Source organism: Haplochromis burtoni, unplaced genomic scaffold, assembly GCF_018398535.1.
Source record: "Haplochromis burtoni strain Fernald_Lab_line unplaced genomic scaffold, NCSU_Asbu1 Contig_44, whole genome shotgun sequence".
Classification (NCBI taxonomy): domain Eukaryota; kingdom Metazoa; phylum Chordata; class Actinopteri; order Cichliformes; family Cichlidae; genus Haplochromis; species Haplochromis burtoni.
This window is the reverse complement of record NW_024582405.1, coordinates 1,089,551-1,116,546: the sequence shown is the minus strand read 5'-3', so window position 1 is coordinate 1,116,546 and position 26,996 is coordinate 1,089,551. Positions and strand designations below refer to the sequence as shown.

Below are 26,996 nucleotides of genomic sequence, written 5' to 3'. Positions count from 1 at the left end.
GGCGCATTTCCAATAAAGTCCAGGCAAATGACACAAAACTGAACGGAGAGCCTTTTGGAAATTTCAGAGAGGGAAGGTAATCTGTGGCAAGGCATAAAGGGAATTTACGTGGGCGCTTAAGTCCAGCTGTGCTGTCTGTCTCTTTGTGTCTGCTAAAGATTTAAACAGCAGGAAACCCAATGCATAAGGCCTGTGCAGCTTTCTTAGTATGAATGTATTAAGCTAAAACTGCCAGGCTAACAACCAACACGAGGCAGGGATTAAGCAGGGCATCGTCCCTGCTCCGCTCTAATAGGGTTCAAGAGAAAGAAGCTCTGAGAGCTCCAATTGACCCATGGTAACCCAAGCACTTCATGATCTTTCTTCTTGTCTTGAATATAATACTTGATTAAGCTCTCAGGACCAAAACGTTGTACAGTTAAATATTTCAAAAAAAGGGAAAAAGAAGAAGGGAAAAATCTTACCAGAGCATGCCTTTCACAAGCTCGGGGAGGCTGGGGTTGTAAACATTGATTTATAGGCACTCCTAGTGCAACGATGGCATGTTTAACAGTAAACTGTAGATTTATGATGCTGCTAAATATGCCTGGGCGGATGTGAACATTTGAGACTTAACACCTGCTATTGCAGGCCTGCTTTAGAACAGAGAGGTCACGTATAGACCTGGCACATTCAATGCTTTAGTCATAACATTATATCAAAAAGCTGAAGGCTGCCAAATAGTGGAAATCTCACAGATGGTGAGAAACGGAGCAGCCGTATCCTTAGGAATTTGTCTTATATAAGGCAGATATGTGCTATGAGATATAAGTTAGCATGAGCACACGCAGTGCCAATGTTTGTACAAATCATCACTAATTTTTACCCCCTTTTTTGTAGAAGTGCTGGCTTTGGTGTTAGGCTTATGATGCTCACCTGTGATCCTCCTCTTCTATACATACTATAGATATAACTATGACTCCTATTGGGCAAAGTGAATGATATCAAAAATGCTAAATGCTAATGCGTATCAGCAAAATTCAGACACCATATGTGCTGACACTGATATATCCGCAAAAGGCCAATATCAGTGAGTGGATCTATTAGTTAGGCTATATTTAAAATTACTCAAAACTGCCATAGAGTGTTTTATGGTTATACAAACTAAAAGTGCATCGTATGCCCAGGTTAACAATACACCAGAGTTTAACTTTGGTACATGAATGAATTTGTTGGTTGAACTGTATTACATTGTCGAACCAGGTATTGTGTAAGGCTGTAGAACATGTTTTGTATTCACGATTCAGTAGTGCTTCAAATTCATCCAAGCCTAAAGAAGAAATCTTGCTGTTACCTCATAGCATTGTCAAGACAAATTAACTTCTCTATTTCCAGGGAAGGCATTCAGGGTTACTGTAACCCTGAATGCCTTCATCCATTTATTCTGTTGCTCAGTCTGTTCAACATCTGTAACTCTCAGCAACACTTCCATCCCAGCTGCTGCGGACTCAGGTTGAGAGACTGCCGTGGATCAAATGTGGAAGTGGAGCGTGAATGGTGGAGAGCTTGAGGGTAAAGTCCTAAGTGCCTGTACCTCTCCTCTAAGTCTCATTCTCCTACTGCTACAGTCATTTTGAGCCGATCAACCTGTGAAAGAGTGTGAAATAGCAGCCCTGGGATCTCATCCATCAAATCTACCTGGAAGACCAAGGCACGACGGAGAAAAGTAACCACATTCAAAACTGTAACTGTAAAAACAATGAAAGAGCCAGGTTTTTATCTTTGCAGAGCTACTATCAAGTTAAAGATGTCCATCGTGGATCAGATCACCGGATGCCAATTCAGGCTGACAGATCACGGTAGAGTGCTGCCATCAGCACGAGTCTGTTTGTGAGATTAATGGCGATGAGCTTGAAAACAAGGCCTAAAATTGGTTCATGTCATGTTTCCCTGTTTAATGCTGCTGCACTGAGCTCATAGTGCTAGTCTTCTCCACAGCCCTCTCCATCCCGAAGAGCTTTAATCTCCCAGTGGGCCTCTGGGCGACCCATCCAACATATTTGCATACATCTGCATATTTCCCATTAGGCTCCACTTGTTGCCTTTTCATGGAAAACTGGGCTATGGCGATGATCACCCTCAACAGTAATGGTGGTATCCTTCTTTGCCTCTTTCTTTTTTTTTTTCTCCCAAACATTTTTTACACTCCCTCTTGATCCCTTGTTTCCACTCTCTCTCTGTCTGCCTCTCTGTCATCACTGTGATCAGAGTGCAGTATGGAGGTCTGATCCGGAGACAAAGGGAGAAGCTCTCAGTTAAATCAGCGGCGGCTAGCTATAGTAAACCATCTGGGGCCAATGACAGGCTCTGGCCTGAGAGAACACAATAACAAGACAGAAGAAATGAATTCAGCACACAATGACCACGACTGAACCAGACTAATTAGATTAATATGTGATCAACTATTCAATTAGGCCCATTCAGCTGCAGAGCTCAAGAGGTATGGGTACATGCAAATTAGATGAGCGAGCACAAATTGAGGAATGAATTGATAAAGTGTGTTAACAATGTCTATACGTACACTGAGTTATTCATTCATGTATACTTACAGGGGAGTGATCATTACACGTCTTTTACAACTGTCACCAAGTATAATGGCAACACATCACTTTAAAAGGCCATTCGCTGATGAGCAACTTCCTGAGCTAAAGAAAAGTCAAGCTTAGTTTCAAACATGTTTTCTAGCTAATGCCATCCAGTTCTTAATTTTCTTCAATGCATCTGTATTTCTCAGATTTCTGCCAAAAAGGGGGATAACAGAGTTTGAAGTGAGTGCGTGAACTCCACAGAATGTACTGTGGTAAAGAGCACTACACTGATCAGGTTTTCTAAAAATCCTAATCAGACTTGTTCCATTATTTTCACCAACGCCCTCTCATCAACTCATGGTTTGCCTTGTTATTTGGTGGAGCAACTCTGGCCTTAACCATTTAGCCCTTTTCAGAGTCACTCAGGTCTTTTTTGCTGCTTAATTTCTCTTCAATCCAACAAGCTGATTATATAAATTGACTATGTAGCTGATCCTTCACATGCTGCTAAATAATTACTCTCTAATAGTTCTCTGTTAGAGAACATTATTCCCTAGTTGTGTGCCAGTGTCAGCAGACAAAACTAGAGCTGACTAGTGATGAGTCACTAAGTACAGTTAACAACAGTTAATAAGTCATCCTAATTGACAAAGACAAAGAGACTTCTTTTGCTAGAATCTATTAGCAATTTTAGTGGTTCTGATTTTTACAAAATTGTTACAAACAAATAAAACATTGGAAATAAACAGTGCCCCAATTACTCCGGATACCGTGACAGCAGTTTCTAATGGAGTTACTTCCTGTAAAAATAGCTTCATTTCCTTTTTGAATGCTGGTGGTCTAAGAAATGTGGGTTGGAGTTAAGATCACAGCAACTGTGTCCTACACGTAATTTATTATTAATGTTGTAACTGTCTGTGATTCTGAGCATTTTTGATGATAATACACTCATTTTAAAATATTAGAGAGTGGCAGGTATTTCAAATTTCGCTTTAGATAGGCTCTATTTAATCTTTTGGAAAGCTCAATCTGTGTGGACATTAGAAGGGATCACTAAAGGATGGCCACAGAGTACTAGACGTCTCTATCTTTATGCCACCACTTGGTATTAAAAAACCCCACCGTGCTAGTTACAATTTCTATGCTGATGATACACATTTATATTTCTTCTCTGACACCATGACCATTGCTGATAAGTGGAAGGGATCACATTTCCCTATTAAATCGAGAAAAATAGTATTATCAGTGGTCAGAACTCATCTCGGGACGTCCTCGTCTCCTCTTATCTGTGTTTTTGTTGAAGAAAACCTCAGTTTTCAGATATTTTTCAAGCATGTTTTTTAATTTTACTAGCCAGCAGCACTTGCTAGGTTCACTAATTCACTAACTCGTATTTTTGTTCTTTGGGAGCTACATTTTCATTTTATAAGACAAAGTAATCAATTACAGGCACTATGAGCATCATTATGCATATGCATGACAACACATTCCAGTTAGACCAAAGTAGCAACGCTGTAAAAACTGTTTAGTAAATTGTATTTACAAACAACAACATCATCCACGTACATGTAACGTAATGCTGCTGTTCCTTTTAAAATCAGTACACATATTATATATGTAATTTCTGTAATATACGTAATTTCAGTGTTTTACACGATAATTTCTATTATTTTATATTATTAAAAAAATTTTTTTCTTACCTTGCTCAACAAAAACAACAAACCAAATAGAAGAGAAAGGATTTACTGTTTTTAAAACTGAATCTAAATTAGAATTGTAAGTTTAATTGTCACTTTTAAGGATTGTAGGCTATCCACTCTTTATGCTGGTGACTCCTTGTTATTCCTTAAAATAACAAGGAGCCTTAAACCTGGCTTCATGTCTTAAAAGTGGCTAATTGTATGACAACCTGCCAGAATTGTTGCTCATCTTTTAATTGTATATGGAATCATTTTGATGCTTGTTCTGAAAAGCTCCAAATAAATACACGTGATTGTTACTATTGCATGTGGTATGACTAGACTTTACTTGGGGTACATGGGGAAATCTGTTTGTATTATTTATGTGTGCCATGTTCAATAAGCATATGCAAAAATGCCACGGCATAAGTGATTTCTTTTCAAAGCAAGAGTAACTAGAAGTCATATTTAGCACCACCTGTTGGCGCTATGTTTTCTGATTAAAACATGATTGGAAATGCTTTATTAGCTTACTATAACAGGATGAGTGCCATGCTTTCAAAAGGAAAGCACACTAAAGAAAGTGCCATTTACCAAAAACCTCAGCATCACCTTTCCCTTGCTGCTTAATTTTCTGTGGGGTGCTAATCAAGCGCCTGTCTCTGCTCATGAATTTAGAGGGAAACCTCAAGCATTTAAATGTGCATTTAATTGCGTTGGTTCTGGAAGCGTCGTTAAGTAAGAGCTGGGAAATACATTTCTTAATGCGACTTAGTGATGCCCGGCAAATCAAAGACCATCAAGCGAATTAATGAGGGTGAGCGGTGAGCACATTAAGAGTAGAGACGGAGCGCTTCCATAAACAAATACATATCTCTCAACTAGACAGCAGGGACAGAGGGATAATGTGGGAGACATAATAAATAGACTTCCCTGTCTATAGGCACGGCACACTATCCATTCCAGCACAATGTTCCCCACTTTAATTGAGTAAATGCACACATGTAGACACATACACCTTTTCTTCTGCTATGTTTTTAAAAGGCCGACAGATGCTTCTTCAGCAGCAATCCTTTGCTCCTCAATAGAGCTGAAAAAGCTTCTAAAGAAGAAGAAGAAGAGCAGGCAGGAGGTGAGGGGTAGCGGCAGTGGTGGGGACGAAGCAGAGATGAAAAAGAGGAGAACCAGAAATATGAAACCTTCCTGGTTATTAAAAGCTGTCTTGCGAGGGCAGCGCTCCTGTCGTTAAGTACTCTTTCAATTATTAACGGAGCCGCCGCTTTCATCAGCTGGTTGGCGAATGCCAATACAGCCCCAACACACACTCCCACTGCTTGCTTTCTTCTCTTTTTTACTTGGCAACAGGCAAATACACACACACACACACACACACACACACACACACACACACACACACACACACACACACACCAGGCATTCAGCGGTAATTGTTGGAGAGCTGGTGAGAGGACAGGTCAGGCAGTGAGAATGATTACATAAAACTGGATGTTTTGAGACTGTCTGAGAGCTCTGCAGCATGAACAGATGGCCACAGACAAAGAAAATAACTTTATCATCAAGAAGAAATTCAGAAATTACAGTCACTGAATTATTTTTTTTCAACCTGAGCGAGCCAGCCTCTGGGGGGAGCTGCAGGTATACACTGGTGGCCAACCAGCACTCAGGTCAGGCCCAATTTGGGGTATTTTTCTAAACTGTCAAGTGCCCGTCAAGCTTTGGCAATAAAGGAGAGGCGATAAGGAGAGAGATTTGAGATAGTTGGGATTGAGCTGTGGGCAATAAGAGGGAAGGAGGAAGCTTTTAGGGTGTTATCCAGGCTCTCTGTTTGCAGCTCCAAATGTTCCTGTGCCTCTGATGAGACGGGCTCATATGACAGATTACCAGCACAAATGCTGCTCGAGGGAAAGCTGGCACAGGGGCAGAGCCAAACACAACACCAAAAGATATACAACTGTGTTCGCTCGAGTATGGTGCGAAAGGCCGCAGAATGATTTTCACGCCTGATGAAGGAACGAACGTTATAAGGTGTTTTAGGATCTCATCTTACACATTATCAGATACTAAAAATATTTGCCAAAACATTTTGTCATAATTTTCTCAGCTAAAATTCAAGAGTGGTCTTTGCTTAAAGAAAACTAAAAGGAAAAATGATCCGTCCATAAACATCTAAACCTCTAAGCCCCGCCCGCCTACTATACAAACCTTCTGTTTGGCAGGGGCAGCCAAAGAAAGGACAACATGCTTAAAGGGGACAAGAGGGGACTTGGTACAGGATTAGTCTGAGATGTATGGCATTCAAAGGCATACTAGGTCATCTTTAACCACTTGCAGTGAAACATTTCCACTACACATTTACCAACTTGTTTTTAAGGGATAATCTTTAAGGTTTCAGTTACAGACAGACAGGATTAAACACGACAGAAATGCCTTTGCGGTGTGTGCGGTATGATTATTCCTTCGGTGAGAAAAAATGGGCAGATTAGGTTTTGTTGCTATTTTTTGTGGGTCTATTTTGGACTCTGTTTTGAAGTGATGCCCAGTCATTTTGCCTATTGAAAGTTAGCAGAGTAGGGAACGTTGGACTGATGGTGGGGGGAACACGGCTTATCGACCATGGCCGGGTGCGTTTCTACTCTGGAGATGGGACACAGGGCACTGGGGCGTGCTGACGAACATCCCCTGGGACTCCTGTCCAATTACAGCTCAAAATGAGCCAGGAGAGCAGCGAGATTGGGCTGGGCGCACCAAGGTGATGATGGAAGGAGGGAGGGGGCTGAGAAATGGAAAGTAAGGGGGCCAAGGATATGAGTAGCACTTGAAATTAATGGGGCAGGGTGGAACAGGACTCCCAAGAGCGAGTGCAGGGCCCACTGATGACATGAACTTCACCCTCAAGCAGCCATTAGGGGGCGAGAGGTTCCAGTAATCTCAGAATTCAGAGGCTCAGAAGGTTCCCCAGATTTGATCACTGCTTCTGGGCTAAGCTGGTGTCGCGAATGGCCTCAACGTGAAGCAGCAGCAAGTTAACTGTGCATGACACTATTAGAGTGAGTCAGACACCTCTGAAACCATGATCGCATAACTAAACTGGGAATTTTTGGTTGCAATCCAGATTTCATTCTGGCCCACATCACATAAAAACTGACAAATTGAAAAATTTCAGCAAAGATTTTAATAGAAGCTGGCGTTCAGAGGGCTTTCATTTGAAATGTCATATTTGGACGACTCTGCTCCGAGAGCTATTAAGCAGAAATGTGTTCGTCTATAAAAGAGCTCTTCTGTGTGTGATTGCCATTTAATAGCCGGCCATACGTTCATGCTCCAGTCTTGCTTTAATGTTGCAGCGCACTGGGGACTGTCAGCGAGCGAGGGGGGAGAAGAACCCAGGGCCTTGAAACATCTCATCCAAATTACCGTCATCTTCCAAAGCGCAGTGTCGAGGGGAGGAGATGAAATGCTGTCATAATGTTACTGTGGTGGAGCTCATTGCCTTCGCATTCAGTGTGCATGGCCACAAGATATGACACAGACAAGACTAATAGCAGCAGGAGAATTACAACAATAAATCTACTTTTGATTACATATTCAGTGCTGATTTGATTAACATTTAAATAACGCCCTGATTTGATTCTAATTCTAATTCACGATGCCAACATTGCTTTTCAAAGGCTTCCTCAATGGCAAAAGATATCAGCTCGTATCACTTGCGATCCAAAAATAACCCACTATCAGTTATATCCTCTCAGTAACAAAGTGGCACAGACAAGTGCTCTCTGTTTGACACACAAAGAAAACATGACTGTCACAGAGCTGAGAGAGGGAGACGGGAGGAGGGAGAGAGAGGGAGGAAGGGAGAGGTAGAGAGGCACATTTAAAGTTTTGCCAGGAGTCAGCGGTGCTTTTAATACATACAGTCACATCAATGGCACATTAAGAAAGTGTAACCACGGCAACAGACACCGGGATTATGTTAAACAGAAGCACACAAAAGACCTAAAGATGCTTTGTTTAAAACAGTGGCAATGGTTTGAAAAGAAAAAGATGAAAACAAAAAAGTAGCAAGTGAAGATAAAAATATATATATATATAAATATAGTGAAGGTTGAAAGGGCAGAATTTTCACCTCTTGATTATTTCATGAGTAGCTGTATTAATCACATTGGGAGGACATAAATATTCAATTCAATTCAATTTTTTTATTTTTAAAATATAGTGCCAATTCACAACAACAGTCGCCTCAAGGCACTTTATAAAGTAAGACAAAAAAAAAGACAGCAACATTTAAGTGAAGTACACGTGTTCTGGGGCAAAAAGCGAACCTTTACAATCCCAATCCTCACATTTATTGATTAAAACTAGATATCTGGGCTTTATCAACTATTGGTTATAATTACAATCATTCAGTGAACTGACTTTCTCTACTTAAAAGTAGTATTTGGCTCATAATCATCATCCACAGGTCCTATTTTGAAGTCTTGTGATTAGTGCTCTCACAGATCACTTGGTTTCAAAAAACAAAATGTTACTGTTTCCTCATTAGCTAAATGTACAAATTTTGTAAGATAAGATAAATCATTAGCTATTGAGCATACCACATATAAGCTTCCTTTTATAAACACAGAATAAACGAGATTTACCAAACTGCGTCTGCAGACATATTAGCAAAGTGTTTACAGAGGTCAAGTTAGAAACCTTCATGACCTCTACTCATAGACTTCTTAGGCCCTTTTTAACTACAGGTTTCGCCCTCACTTTTGGGACCTAACGATGTCCATGTACTATATTATATTTTACTACATTAGGAGCAATTTATCCTTGTTAACAGCCGAGCTAACATTAGCTAAATGCTCATAATTATAGCCAAGCAATTTACTGGTGGTCTACCTGCTAACATGGACAAGTTGATAAACGTCCGATATAGCAGCTAACTACTCGAGGTGAAAGTTCCTTTTATAAAGATTTTCTATTCAGAAAACAGCTTTATTAGTTTACTATTGCCGGAAAAAATAGACTTACTTATTTTTAAGCTAACAGCATTGTAGCTACAGCAGAGCCAAGAGTGTTAGTGAGGCAAGGTGTTCGAAATTAAGAAAAAAGTTCACTACTCTTGATTCATCCCACGCCTTCACACATTAATCTATCCACAGGCTGTTAGAGGCCTAAGTAAATGTGGAAAGGTCTCATTTTTTCAGAGAGATTATATGCTGGCGATAAATATGTGTTTAAAACAAGAAAAATACTGTATGGTTGACTTTTAGATGACAAAACACATTTTATTTAATATATGTATACACAATATATCATAAAATGAAAAAAAATTCTAAAGGGAAAAGGTAACATTTCTATTTGATATGCATATCTGTTCTACACACAGACGCACACAGTATGAGGTGTAATATAATGACCAGGATGGCTCTGGGGCTCTTTCTTCAGTCATCTGACTGTGAGAATAACATTAGGCAACAGTCCACTCCAATAAAAACACGCAGTTTCTGCAGCTGCAGTAACAGTGTCTCGTTTCCTTTATCTCTCCTCCTCTTTACCATCAGCTCCCCCACCCTCACACCCCCATGACATTTCCATCTCCGTCCAATTTTTTGGTCTTCAAGAGCCAAATTCATCCAGGTCAAGCAAAACTAAGGCAGCTTGGTGCTCAGCAGCTCAGTGCTTTAAAACTTGTTGCAGTCAAGTGAGTCAGTATTCTTCACTGAATAGTGCAGTGGGTGGACAACATAAAAAGAACAGAGACGTTCAGCTTCAGCTGTGTGGTTAGGTTTATTTTTAAAGCTGCACTTTGTAGCTTTGAGGTGTTTCTAATATTTGTCAAACCCTACATACAGCCAGTGAACTGAAGTTAAAGTTGTTGTAAAAATGTCTTGTTAAGGCCCATTAAATAATCAATGAGTTACCTCAGAGCCAACTGACTGCCAAAGATAACAATGTCATGTCCCCATAAGCTAGCCAATAATAGCACAGTTCCAACAGAAATGTGTCACAATGCAAAATGTTGCAATAGGAATGCTGCCCCCCCCCTTCCTTTTTTCAGTTAGAAATGTCTTTTGATGATTGTGAATTTCTTGAAACTCCAACAGTGAGTTTTGAAAGCCTAAAATTTCCATTCTTGAAGTCCACAGAGCAAAGGGCTCCCAAACAGTCTTACTGCACCATGAAATTCTGCGGCTTTAATGCTAAAGCCACTGCCCTAATTCCCAATAGTCATATGTTGCAATAATATTCCAAATTAAAAATGGCATTTCTGTCTAAAGTTAGATAATTCATATCTAACATACCGTAAGTGTTTTAGTGCCACATGACACAAAAGCATTCTGCTGTGGCTGCATGGCAAAATGCTGTAAAATTGTGTGCAAAATAACGGGATTAACGACAACACTAGCAAACACTTTGATTTTAATCTGAGTCAGGTATAACACTGTTTTCATTTTCTCTTCATTTTGACCATTCGACATGAGAGCTTTGCAATTATCTCAGCAATAACAAGAACTCTTATATTAACATAAACATAAACCAATCAGCCAGAACGTTAAAATGTCTGACAAGTCTAGTGAAGAACATTAATTCCTTCACAAAAAGGTAGCATTTTTCTTGGGTCCTGGTATTCAAGTGGTATTCCCCAATGGCAGTTGCCTCCCGCAGCAGGAAAGTGTACCCAGCTACTCGGAAACTGTGCTAGGAACCCAACAAATAGCCTGAGGCACTGACGTGGGATCACCGACTTTAAGGACCCAATATCTGGAGGTCTCCCCAAGGGACCCGCTCTAAAACAGAGTCAATGATAAGTCGAACTTGGAGAAAAAAGGTACGACTTGGTGACAGAATAATTATAATAATAACAATTAGCAATTTCTGCTTATCCATTTGGGAAAAGGGTTTTACCTGAACTGAACATAATTTGGACGTAACTCAATAGGGATCCCAGTTAAAGTCTAAGATAGCAAGAAGGGGATGGATGTCTCGAGAATTCCAATGGCCCCCAAAATTGGAATCTAAATACTACTGGGCAAAGGTGAAAGACATTCCAGTCTTAAATTGTTGGTTGTACATGAATGTTTGTGTAGCTTATTGGGCAATTCAACGAAGATCCCTGCAGACATAGAACTGGAAACCTTGAAATGGCCTTAAATATTTGTGGAAGTATTTAAATAAAAGTGATCACTAAAACACAAAACATGAGGTAGAAATATATTTTAGTACATCCATCTGCTTTAAGCTCTTGACATCAATGGGGTCATAGTTGACCTGCCTACGGTTAGGGATGGGTTTTGTTTTATGCTAAAAAGGCAAGTTGCTTTTACATTTACCGTTTTCATTTGGATTTTAATTTTAATAATTCTATAAAAAGGGAAGAACCATTCACCAGAACCAGTCCCTACCCATAACTCTAGATGGGTTGCCAGTGACCTGGTAGGTGTTAAGAAGTTAAAGATGCAAAATTCAACCAGGTTTTCAACATGTTCAGTAGAATCTGTTAAATGGAGGGCTTCTTTCTTTTGCCCAGAGTATGGAGCAAATAGCCCCGGTGGTTACATCATATAAGATTCCTGCTATATGGACTCCACCCTGCAGTGCTGTTCCCTTTGCAACAGCATGTATGCCTGTGCGTGAGATGTGTTCAATGGCATACATCGAATAAAATGTGTAAACGCCCAGTATCGTGTCTCTGCTCTGATTTATCTCCTTTATTAGAACCAAGTCCTGTGTCACCCTACCCGTGTCGGGGGTTTAAATGACAACTATGGTTCCTGTTTGGAAGCAGGAGAGGAAAACAAGTTTTTCTCTGCCTCCATCATGATTCGATGATTATTCAACAAAGCACTACTTATCTAAGGGCAAATTTGGCAGCTGGTGTGCCTTCGTAAACCTAAACAGTTTCAGTTGATAGTGATCATGACTGTGATTAAAGATGCCTGTCGAACCTCTGCAGTCAATCAAATGACTTCCTGTTCTGTTCAGACGGTTTTTATTTAATAAAAACAAAAACAAAACAAAAGCAATCCCCCGTCTCCATTTCCATTTCGTTTTTTTTCCCCTCTCGAGTTTTCTCTGTTTTTAATTCTCCTCTTGCCCCCCCCCCTCCCCTTTTGCAACACTCCAGGGTCACCATCTGCATGGCAACACTCGCAGCGTGACACTTCCATAACCCAGGAGGAGGAAAAGAAGCACAGAGCGTGGACCTCTCTCTTTTTCTCTCTTTTTCTATTCATAGGCCACCCGTAATTCATTAGCTCTCCCTCTCATCCTCTCTATATTTTCTCTCTGCAGTGTGACCGATGCAGGCTTCTGAAAGCTTGTTCGGATATTTTCTGGAATGAAGCTGCTGACAGTCAATTTTTTTTTTTGCGCTGCTATACAGCATGTTTTAAATTTAACCTTTCTCCATACTAAACCTCATTCATAAAAGGCAGTTTTTTGTGGGTTTTTTTTAATGTGGGGCAATAGAAATTTCCCTTTGGGAACACTAAAGTACACTGCATTTCACACACCATGTAAACCAATATGTAATCATTCTGCTGCGTTTATTGGTTTATCATTAACTTTTAAAGTTAATTTTTCAAAATAAATGCCAAAGTAAATTGAGAAAATATCCATCTACAAGACGAATAATGATTTCCTTTACAGATAGCCTCTGGTGTTGCACAGTTTCAGTCTGACCTATTGGCGTGACCCCTGCAAAACCAAACTCGCACTATGCTCGGTCAGTTTTGTTTTTGGCCTCTGGTTATGCGTTGTCTCTATTTTTTTACTTTTTCTTTTTCTTTTGCTTTGCTTCGCTTCAAGCATCCATCAGTCACACACACAAAGAGATTATCTCCTTTTTTCCTGATTTCCACCAGGCAGAGTGCCAATGTTTTTCTTTCCTTCACTGACTCTCACCTCTCAGCCCTCCTCCCCCTATTTTCCTCCCTCCCTCCCGCTCTCCTCTTCCAGCTTAGCTTTTCTTTTTGGTGCGAGGGAAGGCTGTTTATTTATTCAGACAAGATCTATTCCCCCCCCCCCCCCCCCCTCACCTCCCCCCATCCTCCAGCCTTTCTCTCTTTTTCCTTTCACTCCCTGATCACCTTCCTCTTTCCCCCCTGGTTATGTACTTGTAGAGTATCACTATGAGAGGGAGAAGGGGGGAGAAAAAAAGGGAGAGCGGGTGAAATCTGCCGTGGAGGTGGAAGAGAAATTTTTAAAAAGAGAATAAAAAAAGGAAGGATGTAAAAAGGAAAGGTGGAGGAGGGAGTGTGCTCTGTACTTCCTGTGTCTCTTAAGCCATACGGAATAAAGACAGTTGTATGTCAGTGGGGGAAACACTCATACTGGTTTAAAGCTTCTTTATGGGCCCAGCCACAGTGCACATGGCAGCAGTACCTTTGAGAATAAGACTATAACAAAGTACAGCAGTAAAATACAGCCAGAGGGAATGATTAGTGTACGTGTGCAAGAGAGAGAGGAGAGAGAGTGGAGAGAGAGAGAGAGAGAGAGAAGAGTAGAGAGAGAGAGAGAGAGAGAGAGAGAGTTGGCAACAGAAGGAGAGAATGAAAGAAAGACATGAAGAAAGAAAGCCATGCTCCAGGTGGTGCATTATTAAACAGATTTGTCACTTAGAGCCAGTGGTGTTAAGTGTGTGTGCGCGCGCGTGCATGTCCGAGGCAGTTAAAGATATAAACATATATGGACTTAAAAAAACATGGAAATTTATCTTTTAAAAAGAAAAAAAAAAGTAAAAACGAAAAAGAAAAACGGTGGACAGACAAAAAACTAATCAAAGAAAAAGAAACGGACAGAAATGAAGAACAAAAGAAAGAAAAACAACAGCAAAAGGAAAAAACAGGAAGGAAGAAAAGAAACGGCTTTGAATTTGTTCGACATTTTTGATTTACACATGCACGTTACCTCATACTCAGTGATTATATGGTGACTTTATGAACACACACACACACACACACACACGCACACACACACACACACTCAGGAGAACATGACATTGATTTAAATCAATTTATCCTCAGGCCTAACTTCTTCCTGACAAAACCCAAGCCTCCTCTTTGCCAAGGCTTCACCCTAAAATTTAAGCAGTTATGCGACTGTGCTAAAAATGCGTGTCCCCACAACATGAGTAACACAAGTACAAACACACAGTCATGTGAGGTGTGTGTTACAGTTGCGTTTTAAATCCCTGCGGCTGCTGTTGACTAAGCTGATCTTTGTTGCAGGGGGGAAAAAAGAAAAAGAAGCAGCTACTGCATATGCTGTGACAGGCAACAACACTTGTTTTAGTCAAAAATAACATTAAAGAGACAGACAATGTCCTCTCTGTGTGTGTGTTTGTGTGTGTGTGTGTGTGTGTGTGTGTGTGTGTGTGTGTGTAAGCCTGCGGTAGGTAATCTTACTTTTGGAAGAAATCAAACAAAACGAATGCTGAAGCCGACAACTGCAAAGGACAGGACGGGAACAGAGAGTCCGTGCACACACACACACACACACACACACACACTGTAGCCTGTGAGCACGCTGTTCAAAAGGCTGTAAATGATGCAGGGTTGCAACTGAAATATAAACTTCTAAAAGGCCAAAAAAAAGTGCTCAGGTTTTTGACTTTGATGGCAGGAGGAGGCGCGGGAACGACTCCCGAACACTTTGATATGCAGCACATTGTACAATTTGTGCATTTTATCCCTCCGTCTCCTCTGATACACATACACAGAAACTGTACTTTAACAACAAATGCGCTGAAACTTCACATTCGCACACATTTATCCTTTTAACATTTCAGGATTTTACTGCCGAACCTAAAGAAATCTATTATTACTTCTAGTATAACTAACAGCTAAATCTATAGAATTTGCAATATACGGTAATACTCTCTGTATGCAAATCAATTAAACTATCGCTGTCAAATAAATTCTAAATAGAGAAAAACAGTATTTATCACTGATGGGTAGCACAGTATCTTAATTTATTACACTTAAGGAGCAGTGAGATCTGCGCTAATGCAAATCCCATATTGTGAAAAGCTGTATGTTTAAAATATCCCTTCATATCAGAGATGGAAAAGAATTACTGATATCCAACTCTTTATAAAATGCAGTCTTCTCCATAACAAACACCTGCCCTGGAGGAGTCTTGCCTCCTCGTTCCATTGTTATTCCCTCCTCTCTTTCCTAATTCCTAGTCTCTCCTGCTCCTCTGTAGCTTTTCTAGTCCTCTTCTCTCCCTCTGTCATCTTCCCTCTGTCTCTTTTGTGTTTTGTGACGCACTCTTTTTGCTCAGCTATATAATTATCTCTTGCTGATTCCAGGGGCTGGTTCGGAGAAACTCAGCCCTCCCTTTCATTCTCCTTCAGCCCGCCCCGTACGCCTCCGTCACTCAGACGCTGAGTGCTGTATTGTTCTTCTCCGCTACAAAGGCTTGACAGACAGCTGTGAGACACAGAGAGTGGATTCTGAGTCTGCCCCGCATCCCACCGACCCTCCCGTCTGCTGCCATCACTTTCATTTAAACTTGTCACTTTTCCTTGTATCAGTGTGATGGTTGGAGTGCATCGTTAGGCACACGCACACACACGAATTAGAAAAAAGTCTAGACAGCAGTATTTAATGAGCAAACACACGGTGCATTTTAAACAAATGGTGACTAAACTTTTATTTTCTTTTTTTAAAATTTGCCCTCTCTCATTAATATCACTCGTCCCGCATCTGACTTCCATCCCTCCTTCAAATCGAACAAGCCTCAGCGCCACCTGAGGAGCTGCAGTGCTCGCCGGAACCTTTCGAGGTCTTTCCTCTGAGCTGATCTTTGTCAGAAGCCGAGGCGAACGCCTTGAAGACAGCTTGTTAAGATTCCACATGAGCGAATCCATGTCATTATTCAACATGCATCAAATGCAACCGTAAACACTGGGGTTTGGGGAGCAAATCGGAACAGAAGCTTCCCTCGTCTCAATGGAAAAATTTCAAAGACGATTAAATAAGCCAACAAACGCAGCGATGGAAAGATAGGGAGGGAGATGGCTGGAAGGAGTTCAGCCCGATTTTGTATTTTGATTCAGATTCCAACATCAGCAAATTAGCTGTGTATGACTCTCACGATGAAGTGATGCCTGCCTCGATGAGCATAATGACTTCGGTGTCCCGTGACAAGCTTTTCTCCACCACAAAAAAGGATGAAATTCTGAGGTAAACGCTGGAAAACTTGCTTGAATTTAAAAGATAAAGACACGTCCTATCTGCTGCTCTGGTCTGGAAATATCAGAGGGCGCCTTTCCCCAGAAAAAACGGTTTTCGCTCTAACCCTTCAGTTAAAACCAGTGTAATCCTGAATGTAGGAAAGGTCCAACGTCCAGATAAAGCAGCAATACACACTCTCTCATGCCGCAGTCACACACACTATCAGAGGGGATTTAAAGATTCAAGCAGTGGTCTTGGTAATTAGGCGGATGGATTTGCGCCTCTCCTCACAGTCCGGCGGGATATAAAGCGACACATAATGCAAGCGGACAAACTCTTTAAGTGGATTAATTAAAACCAACACTGCGGGGTCAAAGGTCAAGCCCCCTTTCTCTGTCAACCTCCCGTACTCTCGCCTTCCAGCCTCCCTCGGAGCGCACTCGGACTGCGGGACCTGCATACGGATTTAAATGAGTGGATGAAAAAGGTCCCCGATGAGACGGAGCAGTGAAGGAATGATGGTGGAGATTTCTGGGTTTATTTTCGGTTTGAGGCTTTAACATGAAGCCTCGTTTTCATATTTGTGCTGAATACACATACTCGCTTTGCAACTTAACCCCTAGTTTGGCTGATTTATCTTTAACTTCCCGTCTCTGAATATGCGGCAATTTTTCATCCGCGTGGTAATAGAATAAAAACCTGAGCTCCCACTTTCCCCTCCCTAATTGAATACAGAGCACACCTCGTCTTTGACATGCTTGTGCGTGTGTGTGTGTGGTAGCTGGATGCAATCAGATGGAATTAATATGCATGCTGTTTCTCATTATGGAATAACTCAACTACACTTCAGATATGTGACGTGCACTGTGAGAGGCACGGGCTGATTTTCCAACCTCCATCCGTGATTCTCGAGCAGGAACAGAACTGTGTGACTGAATTCAGAGGAGCAGACACGCCCTTCTGATGATCGCACGCGTGAACACACATTTGTCACTTGCATTAACTTCATATTGCATTTAAACTAAAATCAGACTCGGCAGCAGCCGCATTAATCAGCCAATTCTGCTAATATGCATATGATGCTGCCTAATTGTGTTTCAGCAGTGAGATCTTTCTCATGTGTTTGGCTAGTTTGCTGTAACAAAATCTTTGAAACGACATTTATTGTTTTGGTTTTTGTTATTTGGCTTCTTAAATATTAACCGAGGATCGCTCAGTCGTCACTCAGGCAGAAATTGGGGTTTTAGCCTTGTGCTAAATTTTTAGGAAATGATATCCAAGTAAGCGCTCCTTATCACTTCCCTTTGTTTGAAGCAAAACACACACGTGCCGTCTTCACACTGCTGTGGTTACGGTATGAAGCGTGCGTGTCTGAGCGTGACGGAGGTGAGTCTCATTAGGGAGAAAACAGCGGCGAGAACGCTGCCGAGGTGCTTCATTATGGTACACGATTGAGAAGTACTTGTTTGTGTGTGTGTGTGTGTGTGCGTGTGTGCGTGCGTGAAGGACTGGCGGATGTAACTGTGCGTGTGTGTATGACTGTGACCCCGAGAGAGTGTGAGCGTCGGGCCCGGCGATAAGCTGGTCTTTATTAAGATGCATCGTCTTTGGAGAGAGGGACAGCTGCTCTTGCCTCTAATCTGGAAGAACAAAGGTTTAATAAAGAGAGAAGACAAGAGCCAGAGGGGAGGTAAATACTCCCGTCTCTTCTTGCTGTCCTTCCTAACACCATTTCGCTCTGCCTGCCTTTTCCTTGTTTCTCTTATACCGACTGATCCAACGCCAGCTAAACTAAACTGGTGCAGAGATTACTGTGCACAAGTTCGCCCATTTGAATCCCAAAACTTTCACCTTCTCGCTGACCTTTGGCTTCCCACCTGTTGAGCCAAAATGGCCGCTATGAGGCCAATATGCCGGTGGCTAAAACAAGCTAAAAGCGTCTTTTTTTTATGCTGCCACGAGAAGTGTCCCAGTTAAGCAAACAGTCTGAAAGGAGAGGAAGAGCGTGTCCATAGAGAAAGTGTCTGCTGTGGCTATTTCTGAGCAAGTATGAGTCTGTGCGCCAGGTCAACTGCATGCCCTATTTCTCAGCCTGAATGGTCATCACCGCCTGTTTGGAAATGACATCACTTGCCCCCCCTCCCAGTCCGTCAGCAGTTCACCGAAATATGCCTGCTCTACATTGCTCCGCTCATTTTCTATTTTGGATTTGTGGATTATGGTGGTGGGATGGAAGAGGTGGTGCGGGTGAGGGGATAAAAAAAATGATAAAAGAGAGGAGAGGCAGCATTAAAAGAATAATTTGAGGGTCCTGAGGGTTCTGTCTCCTCTCCTAGTCTCTAAAATAGAATCTGCGATAGTCCCGGCTGCTACCGCCGACTCTGTCGAGGGAATAATGACTTATTTATCAAATGGCTGAAATATTCAGGGACAAGGCCTTTTAAATTTCAGCATTTAAATTCATAGGCTTTTTCTGCTGAGATGCTTAATGACAGTGAATGTATTCAGTGTGATTTGCAGGTCCGAGACAGAGCCTAGTGTCCTGCCTATGAGCCTAATAGGTGTTTGACAGAAAAGGGGAGAGAGGGTTGCGTTTAAGGGCAAGGGAAGCCAAGAGAAGTTTAACCTTTGACCTCACGTGAGGCTCAAGTGTGTATCGTGGACCGCCTTCCGTGCCAAGAAGTAAACGGGCTGTGTTGCTGAAAACATGTTTTGCAGCAGTAGAGATAAAATTTAATGTTGTCTAAAGCGCGCTGGAGCAGGCAGGCAATCAGCCATGAGTAAATGTTTCAAGATAAATTCCTAGAGGGGTATACTATTTTTTCTGGCAAAGCGCGAGACTCCTCAGCGTTCAGAGGGACCACATCAGCAAGGGGGGGGCGGGGGCAAGGGAGGGGTGATAAATGGGTGTTATTCTTACTTCTAGGATGAAATGGAGGAAAGTTTGGGGATGACGGCTGGTGATGAAGCGCCGCGCGGGGCAGCAGCGGAGGTTAATGAGATGTACGTGGACACACGGCAGCTCGTACGCATCAGCCTCATGACAGAGCGCAGCAGAGGAGGAAGAGGAGCTCAGAAAGTGGCAAGAGCTCCGTATTCGCGGCACATTAAAGCCAAACGGCGCAAAGCGTGCGTAATTACGCACCGCAGCGCCACTGCCATGGTGAGAAGGCGGCGACCTCCCGCCTGCGCTGCGTCCCACCCTCATTCTCTCCAGAAAAAAAGAAAGAAAGAAAAGCAAAGACAGACACACACCGCACTCCTGTCTCCGTTTCCCCTCTCTGCTAGCGGACTGTCGAGGCTGTGGAGAAACTGGCCGGGCGCTTACCTTAACACGTTCCAGCTTTTCAGAGGGTCCAGGTCTGAAATTATAGAAACCATGGTCGACTGGCTGGGCAGCACCGGGAGAGGGAGGGGGTGCGGCTGAAAAAGATCGAAAGAAAAAGCGGCGCTAAGGCTGTAAACTCCGTCAGCGAATGACAGCGATTGCTCGGATGCAACCCGTCCTGGTTGTTCAGTGGGTGATGAGCGCTGTCACAGCTCTCTCTCTCGTTCTCGCTCTCTCTCTCTTTCTCTCTCTCTCTCTCTCGCTCTCTCTCTCTCCGCCCCCTCCTGTACAAAGCCTGCGCTCTGCAGACGCGTCTCCCGAGCTTCCTCGGGTTCCTCTCTCGCAGACAGGCGGGCTTCTGCTGGAAATGCTGGAGATGTACAGCAGAGGAGGGTAAATCCTACCTGAGAAACTCATTTATTCATTTTCATCTTCAAACAGTACACAAGGACAAGCTGGAGTTTATACACCTCATTTTCACTGTCAAGTGTTCTCACTGAAAACTACTTTTTGGTGTTAAACCTCTGAGGATGGATTTTATATCGATGGGAACGACGTGTTCAATTTTACATGCTTGAGTTTTATGAGGCAAATATGAGAGAAATAACCTGCTGTTTTCACTGAGAACCAGTTAGATCATCAAAAGAAAAGAAAGAAGCAAAGAAAACACTTTATGCAAGAATAACATACCACAGTTTAACATGCCTGGATATTCCTGCTATAACTGCACAGGACACTTATCAAACCTGAAATTATAGAAAGGCCATTAAATTAACTATATTTGCCAATTTTTACTTGATCATTTTTAATGTTAGAGAGATAAAGAAACAACGTGTGGTTTGATGCATTATCCATAGAGAATTGTTGGGTGAAATGTTGCAATGAAGTATTCGACACAAGCCTGCAAAGCATGGCTGCGATGATCTCTGCACACTCCTGTGAGCACTGACTTCCTGTCTGACACCACCACATCCTGTTGATAACTGTTTTTTCTCTTTTTTTCGCTACCCCTCCCCTCCACTTGACATGGCAGCAGATGCGTCATCTATGGCAAAGACTGACAGGGCAATGGCCAAGTCCCACCTCTTCTGGGCTCCTATCTGTTTGCTCATTGGGGGGAAGAGAGAAAAAAAACAGATGAGATCTGAAGGGACAAAAAAAGAAAAAGAAAAAGAAGAAGAGACAGAAGTGTTTCAGATAATGGTCTGGGACAACAGAACAGAGTGAGACTGAAAGTCTGCAAAAACTACTGTAGCTCCTGCACAAGCTGTTTGTTTTCTTCAGATTCATGATATTTGTCACACAACAGTCACTTTGACAGGAAACTGCCACCATTTCATTTTAGATTGTTTAAAAAAACTTTTGAATGAGACATTTCTTTCAGTTTAATCAGCTTTTTAAAAAACCCTTTTAGTTGTCCAACAAGACTGTTTAAACCTTCTGTAATCAGATGGGATCCATCATCTAAAGTTGAAGCCCCTTCACCCCCCAAGTTCCTAAAATTGAGGTCGTAAGGTTTCCCGTCGTAATAATGAACTAGGAGGTAATTTCCAGAGCACAAATACTCATTTACATGCAAGCAAACAAGGAATTGAAGGTTGGAGTCGAGTACATTGTAGGTAAGACATAACAGTAATGCAATGCTACAGCCCGGTGCTCTCAGCATCAGCAGCCATACTGCATTGGCTTTAAATAGACTCAATTGGACATCTGCTTCACAGAGGAAGGAGAGGAGGAGGATGGAGAGAGCTGACAGCATCGCGCTCCTCTTCCTCTGTCTCTATTTCTGTCGCGTGCTCATATAGAAACTGATGCTCGCACACAGCAGACACAGCATAGTTCTCCATTTCTGCATGGAAATCACGTCGGCAAGCACCATATTTACCAGAGTGGCCGTTGGTGTCGTTGTCAATGCCTGCATAACATTGACTGTTGAATTTAAATAATTGAATTTACAATTCTTTAAAGCTTATTTCAAACGTTTCTGGTGATGACATGATAGCCAAGTGGTCTGGGTGCATAGGCCTTGAGCAGCAAATCTCTGGCTTACGTTAGTCTCCTCCTTTGCCCGTCAGTTTCCTGTTTCTCTCTCTCTCTGTCAGCTTTTGCTATCAAGTCAAAGTCTGAAATGCCAAAAAGAAAAATGCAAGTTTGACTTTGAGTTTCCACATTTTCTTTCTTTGTAAAGCTTAAAAAACCCAAACAAACAAACAAAAAACACCTTATGTCTGTGTGTTTACTACTCTAATACAATCGATTGATTTGTGAACTTCATTATGAGCCATGAGAGCCATTATTTTCTTTCAGTTTTGTTTTGATAAAATACAATTGCTGTTACAAAAAATTGAATTGGTGATCATTAAAAGAAATGTTTCGCTTTCAAAAAACTCAGTTCTGCCTGGCTGACTTTGGTCAAAAGAGGGTTATCATTTCCAGCTGCTGTGATTTAAGTTTAATGAAACTAATCAGCCCCATAATGTACAAGTTACATTTTTAGAATACCAGATTCTCTCCTGTTATTTTGTTGAAAAACATGGCAGACATTATACTAATCCTCCACCAATAACACAATTTTCCCATTAATACTGGTCTTTTTTGTGGACATGGAAATCTTGTTGGTTAATAATGACAACTTAAAAAGAATGTGCGAGATTGATATTGGGGTCGCAGCAAAGTCACTTCCAGCACTCCTGGTTTAAGCGGCAAAATTACTTTGATTAAAGTTAGTTAATTTCAAGAAATTCAGATAAAAAACTGAGAAAAGCCTGCAAGCTATATCAGGTCAACAACTTGTGTTGCATTAACATGCCTTAGGCCTCGGTGACTTAGGCCCAGAGACTGATTGGAAACCCCCTGGCAACCTTTAGTTGCTAGGCAAAAATGTGTATTCCCTGACCAGCTGAAAAGTGGTTACTTGAAGCTGTTGCTCCTGTTGCTGGGTGAAATTGGTTGCAAAGAGGGTCCATCTATCCATCCATGTTTTTCTGCTTAATTGTGGCCAGAGCTTAACCAGAGAAGTCCAGACCTCCCTCTCCCATGCCACCTCCTCCAGCTTTTCCAAGCTGTTCCCAAACCAACCGAGAGATATAATCTCTCCAGCATGTCCTGGGCCTGACCCGGGGCCTCCTCCCGGTGGGACATTCCCAGAACACCTCACCCAGGAGGTGCCCAGGAGCCATTCTTGTCAGACACTCGCACCACCTCAACTGACTCCTTTCAATGTGGAGGAGTAGCGGCTCTACTCTGAGCTCTTTCCAGATAGCTGAGCTCCCCACCCTCTCTCTATGGCCAAGGCACCACCCAGAGCTCATGACCGTGCGTGAGGATAAGGTCATAGACTGACTGGTAAATCGGGAGGTTTGCTTTTACGTTCAGCTCTCTCTTTACCACAATTGACTGGTACAGCATCACCATCACTGGTGCCGCAGCACCAATCCCCCTTTTGATCTCTCACTCCTCTCTCCCCGCACTCATGAACAACACCCTGAGATACTTAAACTCCTCCACTTGGGCAGTGACTCGTCCCTGACCCGGAGTGGGCATGCCACCCTCTTCCGGCAGAGGACCATGGCCTCACACATGTAGGTGCTGATTCTTAATCTCACTTACTTGGGGTTTTTCACTCATTACTCCCCAATCTATGAATATTAACGATGTGGAGAGTGGCAAAGAAGTAATCAATTAAAATGTGAGTGTCCTGCTCGAACCAAAGTTGCATAAAACTAATTCCTCTTTAGTCCTTATGCTATAACTAAAAACCGGTATGCCCGAGTTTTCCTGTATTCTCTCAGGTGTAGGCATTACAAACCAATGTACCTGGGCTGGAAAAGATCACAGTTTGGGGTTAAACAGAGAACCTTCATTCTGATAATAAAAGTAACATCTACCCTCCACTCTATGTAGACTCTGTGACTATGGAAACCTTTTCATTATGCTACTGTATGCCTGCTAGTGTCATATAATACATTTTTTAATTTGTGACAGAAGGATAGCAGCAACAGTGAAAGGGAAGGTTTACAAGATGGTAGTGAGACCTGCTGGAGGCTGAGCTGGAGCTGAAGATGTTATGGTTTTTACTGGGAGTGAGCAGGATGGGATTAGAAATGAGTACATCATAGGGACAGCTCAGGCTCAGGGTTTTAGGGACAAAGGCGTGGCTGAGATGGTTTGGACAATCACAGAAGACGGAGTGTGGATATGCTGCACAAGGGATGTTGAAGATGGAGCTGCCAGTTGGGAGGAAAAGAGGGAGACCACGGAGAAGATTCATGGATGTAGTGACGAAGGATATGCAGAGGATTGGTGTGGCAAAAGAGGATGCTAAGGATAAGAAGAAGAATCGATTTGAATTTTTAAATTAAAACGAACGAAAGCTTCACGTAGTTTGTAGGCCTGTAACAGAAGATGTTCTTCTGACATTTGTAGCAGTCGGTTTTAAAGGTGATACATCTGCGCAGCATATGATAAGTAACTGACGCTGCTTAAGGAGGTAAGCATTTATCATTAGGCTGAGGCTTACATCTGTCTCTCACATCCTTACTGGCAGGAGCTATCAACGGAGGGAAGCTATGAGACATGTCAGCATAATGAAAAGGACCCCGGGTCACATAACTTATCCTTTGCTCTCATCATAATTACTATCACCAGTAGTAGGCACTCTAACAGTGAAGCTCTCGGATGTACTGGGCTGCAAGCACACACATCCTGTAGACGTGTTCTTTTTTTAAATATCATAACAGCCTCCTCACCACGGCAAAACAGGTGAGTCAGGAAAGTGTGAGAAAGGTGCAGCAGCACAGCACAAACCAGAATTCACACTCATGTACCGCAGCTCTGTGAACAAGGTATGCAAATGATTACAGTCAGCTGCCTGCGTGTGAAAAGACACCCGCACTGTCACCGCCCGTTTGAACTCACTGATCCCATTATTCAGAAAGCGATAGAGAAAAAACCAAACCTGCGGACTCTTACTGGCACACACGCACAGTCAGGTATTTACACACATGTTTCCAATACTACAAAACCACATGTTCGCAGACGGAGCCAAAACAATATCAGCGTGATAAACGCATTGTATTTCACTGAGCTTCTTTATTCAACAAAAGAACAACAACAATAAAACGGGCAGATTTTTGGACAAGCCTTGGGGTTTATGTCATCATGCATATGTGATGTGCATTTCAAATCGAAACAAAGTGAGTGTATCTTAAAGCCACCCACTGAATACAGATTCACATTTTACCTCAATCCACTTAAAAAAAAATGCGAGGAGAAGAGAGAAAAAATAAGCAGCAGAGAGGATGTGGATGAAATAAGTATGGGGGGATTATTTCATAAACGACAGAATTTTCTTTTCTGTGTAAGTCATTTGATCCTGTCAAATATGCCTAAAGCCATACGCCCACGTGCTCATTGTCTGAAAAATGCTTCGTTTATGAGAACCCCCCCACCCCCCCTTCAAACAATGAGTGGAGCGCTTGGCTGCTCGGCTCCGCATCAGCCACGGCGTTCAGAGAAACCAGGAGAAGGCAAATGAGATTTAAATCGGGGGACGCAAAGTGGCACACACACGCCCAGGAGAACGGCCCAGTGAGCCTGTTTGTTTGTTTGTCCCACGCTGCAATCAGTGTTCTAAATTGCAGTAGGCCTACGTGTGCTGTGTTTACATACAGGATAGCGAGCATAGATGCAGAACAAACAGACTGGCTCCTTTTCTTCCATCTGGACCCTTTCTATCTCTAACATCATCTCAACTAATCTCCATTTAAATGCTGCACTTTACAAACACTCACCGGGACTTTTATTTATTTATTTTTTAAGCTTCCCGTGCACCATATGTGTTATTCCAGCACAGTCTCGTGTTTGGGGAAGTAGTGATACATGCAATCCGTTTGTTTGTGCGCATGGCCACAAACCACCTTTTTTTCCACTGCAGTCAGCATGAGTTGAAATGAATGTAACTCAGTTAGAGGCACACTTTGTGTTTGCGCAACTAACTGTTCAAAACTGTCCGAAAGGACTACAAAAATGGAGCTTTCTGATATTTTAACAGGAACCGTGCTCTGCTACTAAATATAAACAAGTAAGCTGTGTGAAACTAAACAAACAGGAAGTAAAATAAAACTTTTTTGTTGTTGTTGATCCAAAAATCTATGGCTTATACCACCGCCTACTCCATCTTCAAGTGGATGTAGCATTTGTAACCGGAAGCGCTACAATCCATATTCAAGAGTGCGAAGCAGACACAACTTTTGCAAATATTTGAACTGTACATGACTGCATTGGTTATTCATCAGTTATGGTGTTTTCCTTTTTTCCAAAACAACATTTTCTCTGTCCATTTTGAAGGTGTCGTTGGTAGGACTTCAACAATTAGCTTGCTAATTGTTTTGATTTTACAGCTCACGACTTCTGGTCGCTTCTGTCGCACGTTTCTCACTAGCTTTGTTTCAAGCTTGCAGCTGTTGGTTTGATCATTTGTTTTTTTGGTAACTGAAAAAGCTCTCAAATGATACCTCCCACTACCTGCTCAGCACCAATGTAATGCAGGAAAACTTAGTAACTATTTAGCAATGCAATTGAACAAAGCCCTGGCATTTGGTCCAGGTGGCACAATGTGATCACTTAACAAATAAATAAATAAATAATTGTGTGTCGGTCCACCAGGAAAATGCCCGATATGCCAGATTACCAGTCCAGCCCTGCAACTGACAGTTGGAGTAGAGTACAGAGCTAAACTGAGAGTGAATGCTGAACTCACACGTCAGATGTGCACAAACACGACTCCAAGTGTATGCTAACGTTGCTCATTATCTGCTGCATGTGTAAAGAAAAAACTGCTTGTTAACAAATTTGCTCTACTAACTTTTGAGATGACAACAAGTCAGCGCTGTGTTTACACTTGTTGCTGCTGTCTCAGAGTGGCCACTGTTTCAGTTAATGCACGATGAATCTCAATCAACCTAACCAAGCCCGAGTGAAAGTAAAAGCAAAACATAGCCCATGAAGCTCTCTACTTACTGTTCTTGAATTAATCTGAAGGCCACGTGAAGTTTCGAGGTGTGCGGAGTTTGACTCTGCAGAAAGTTGGCGACCTCTGCGCACCATTTGCCTCATCATCCACTGACCCCACTCTGTGATTTTATGTAGTTTTTGTACTTCCAAATTGCTTTCACTTTGTTATCCTTTGTTATCCACTTTGTTATCCCACTAACAGTTGACTGTGCAATAC

General features: G+C 42.1%; 1 protein-coding gene and 1 long non-coding RNA gene across 22 annotated transcripts in view; both read right to left on the bottom strand.

Annotated features, from left to right (window-relative positions):
* Positions 1-20,058, bottom strand: part of celf2 (cugbp, Elav-like family member 2) — a 236,789-nt gene extending 216,731 nt beyond the window's left edge. For 4 of the 21 annotated variants that reach the window (XM_042220149.1, XM_005921017.3, XM_005921020.3 and 1 more), the window contains exon 1: positions 19,766-20,051. In XM_042220149.1, coding sequence (XP_042076083.1) covers positions 19,766-19,818 — 53 coding nt within the window. In that variant the 5' untranslated portion in view covers positions 19,819-20,051. Of the gene's footprint in view, positions 1-19,765 lie in introns of all 21 variants that reach the window. The other 17 variants (XM_014333205.2, XM_014333208.2, XM_014333207.2 and 14 more) reach the window with 11 other exon arrangements.
* Positions 149-17,182, bottom strand: LOC121814408. The gene is made up of 3 exons (XR_006054316.1): positions 17,171-17,182; positions 16,878-16,882; positions 149-12,221 (listed from the first exon to the last, which is right to left on the bottom strand). It is a non-coding gene; the product is annotated as an uncharacterized LOC121814408 (long non-coding RNA).
* Positions 20,059-26,996: the final 6,938 nt, after the last annotated feature.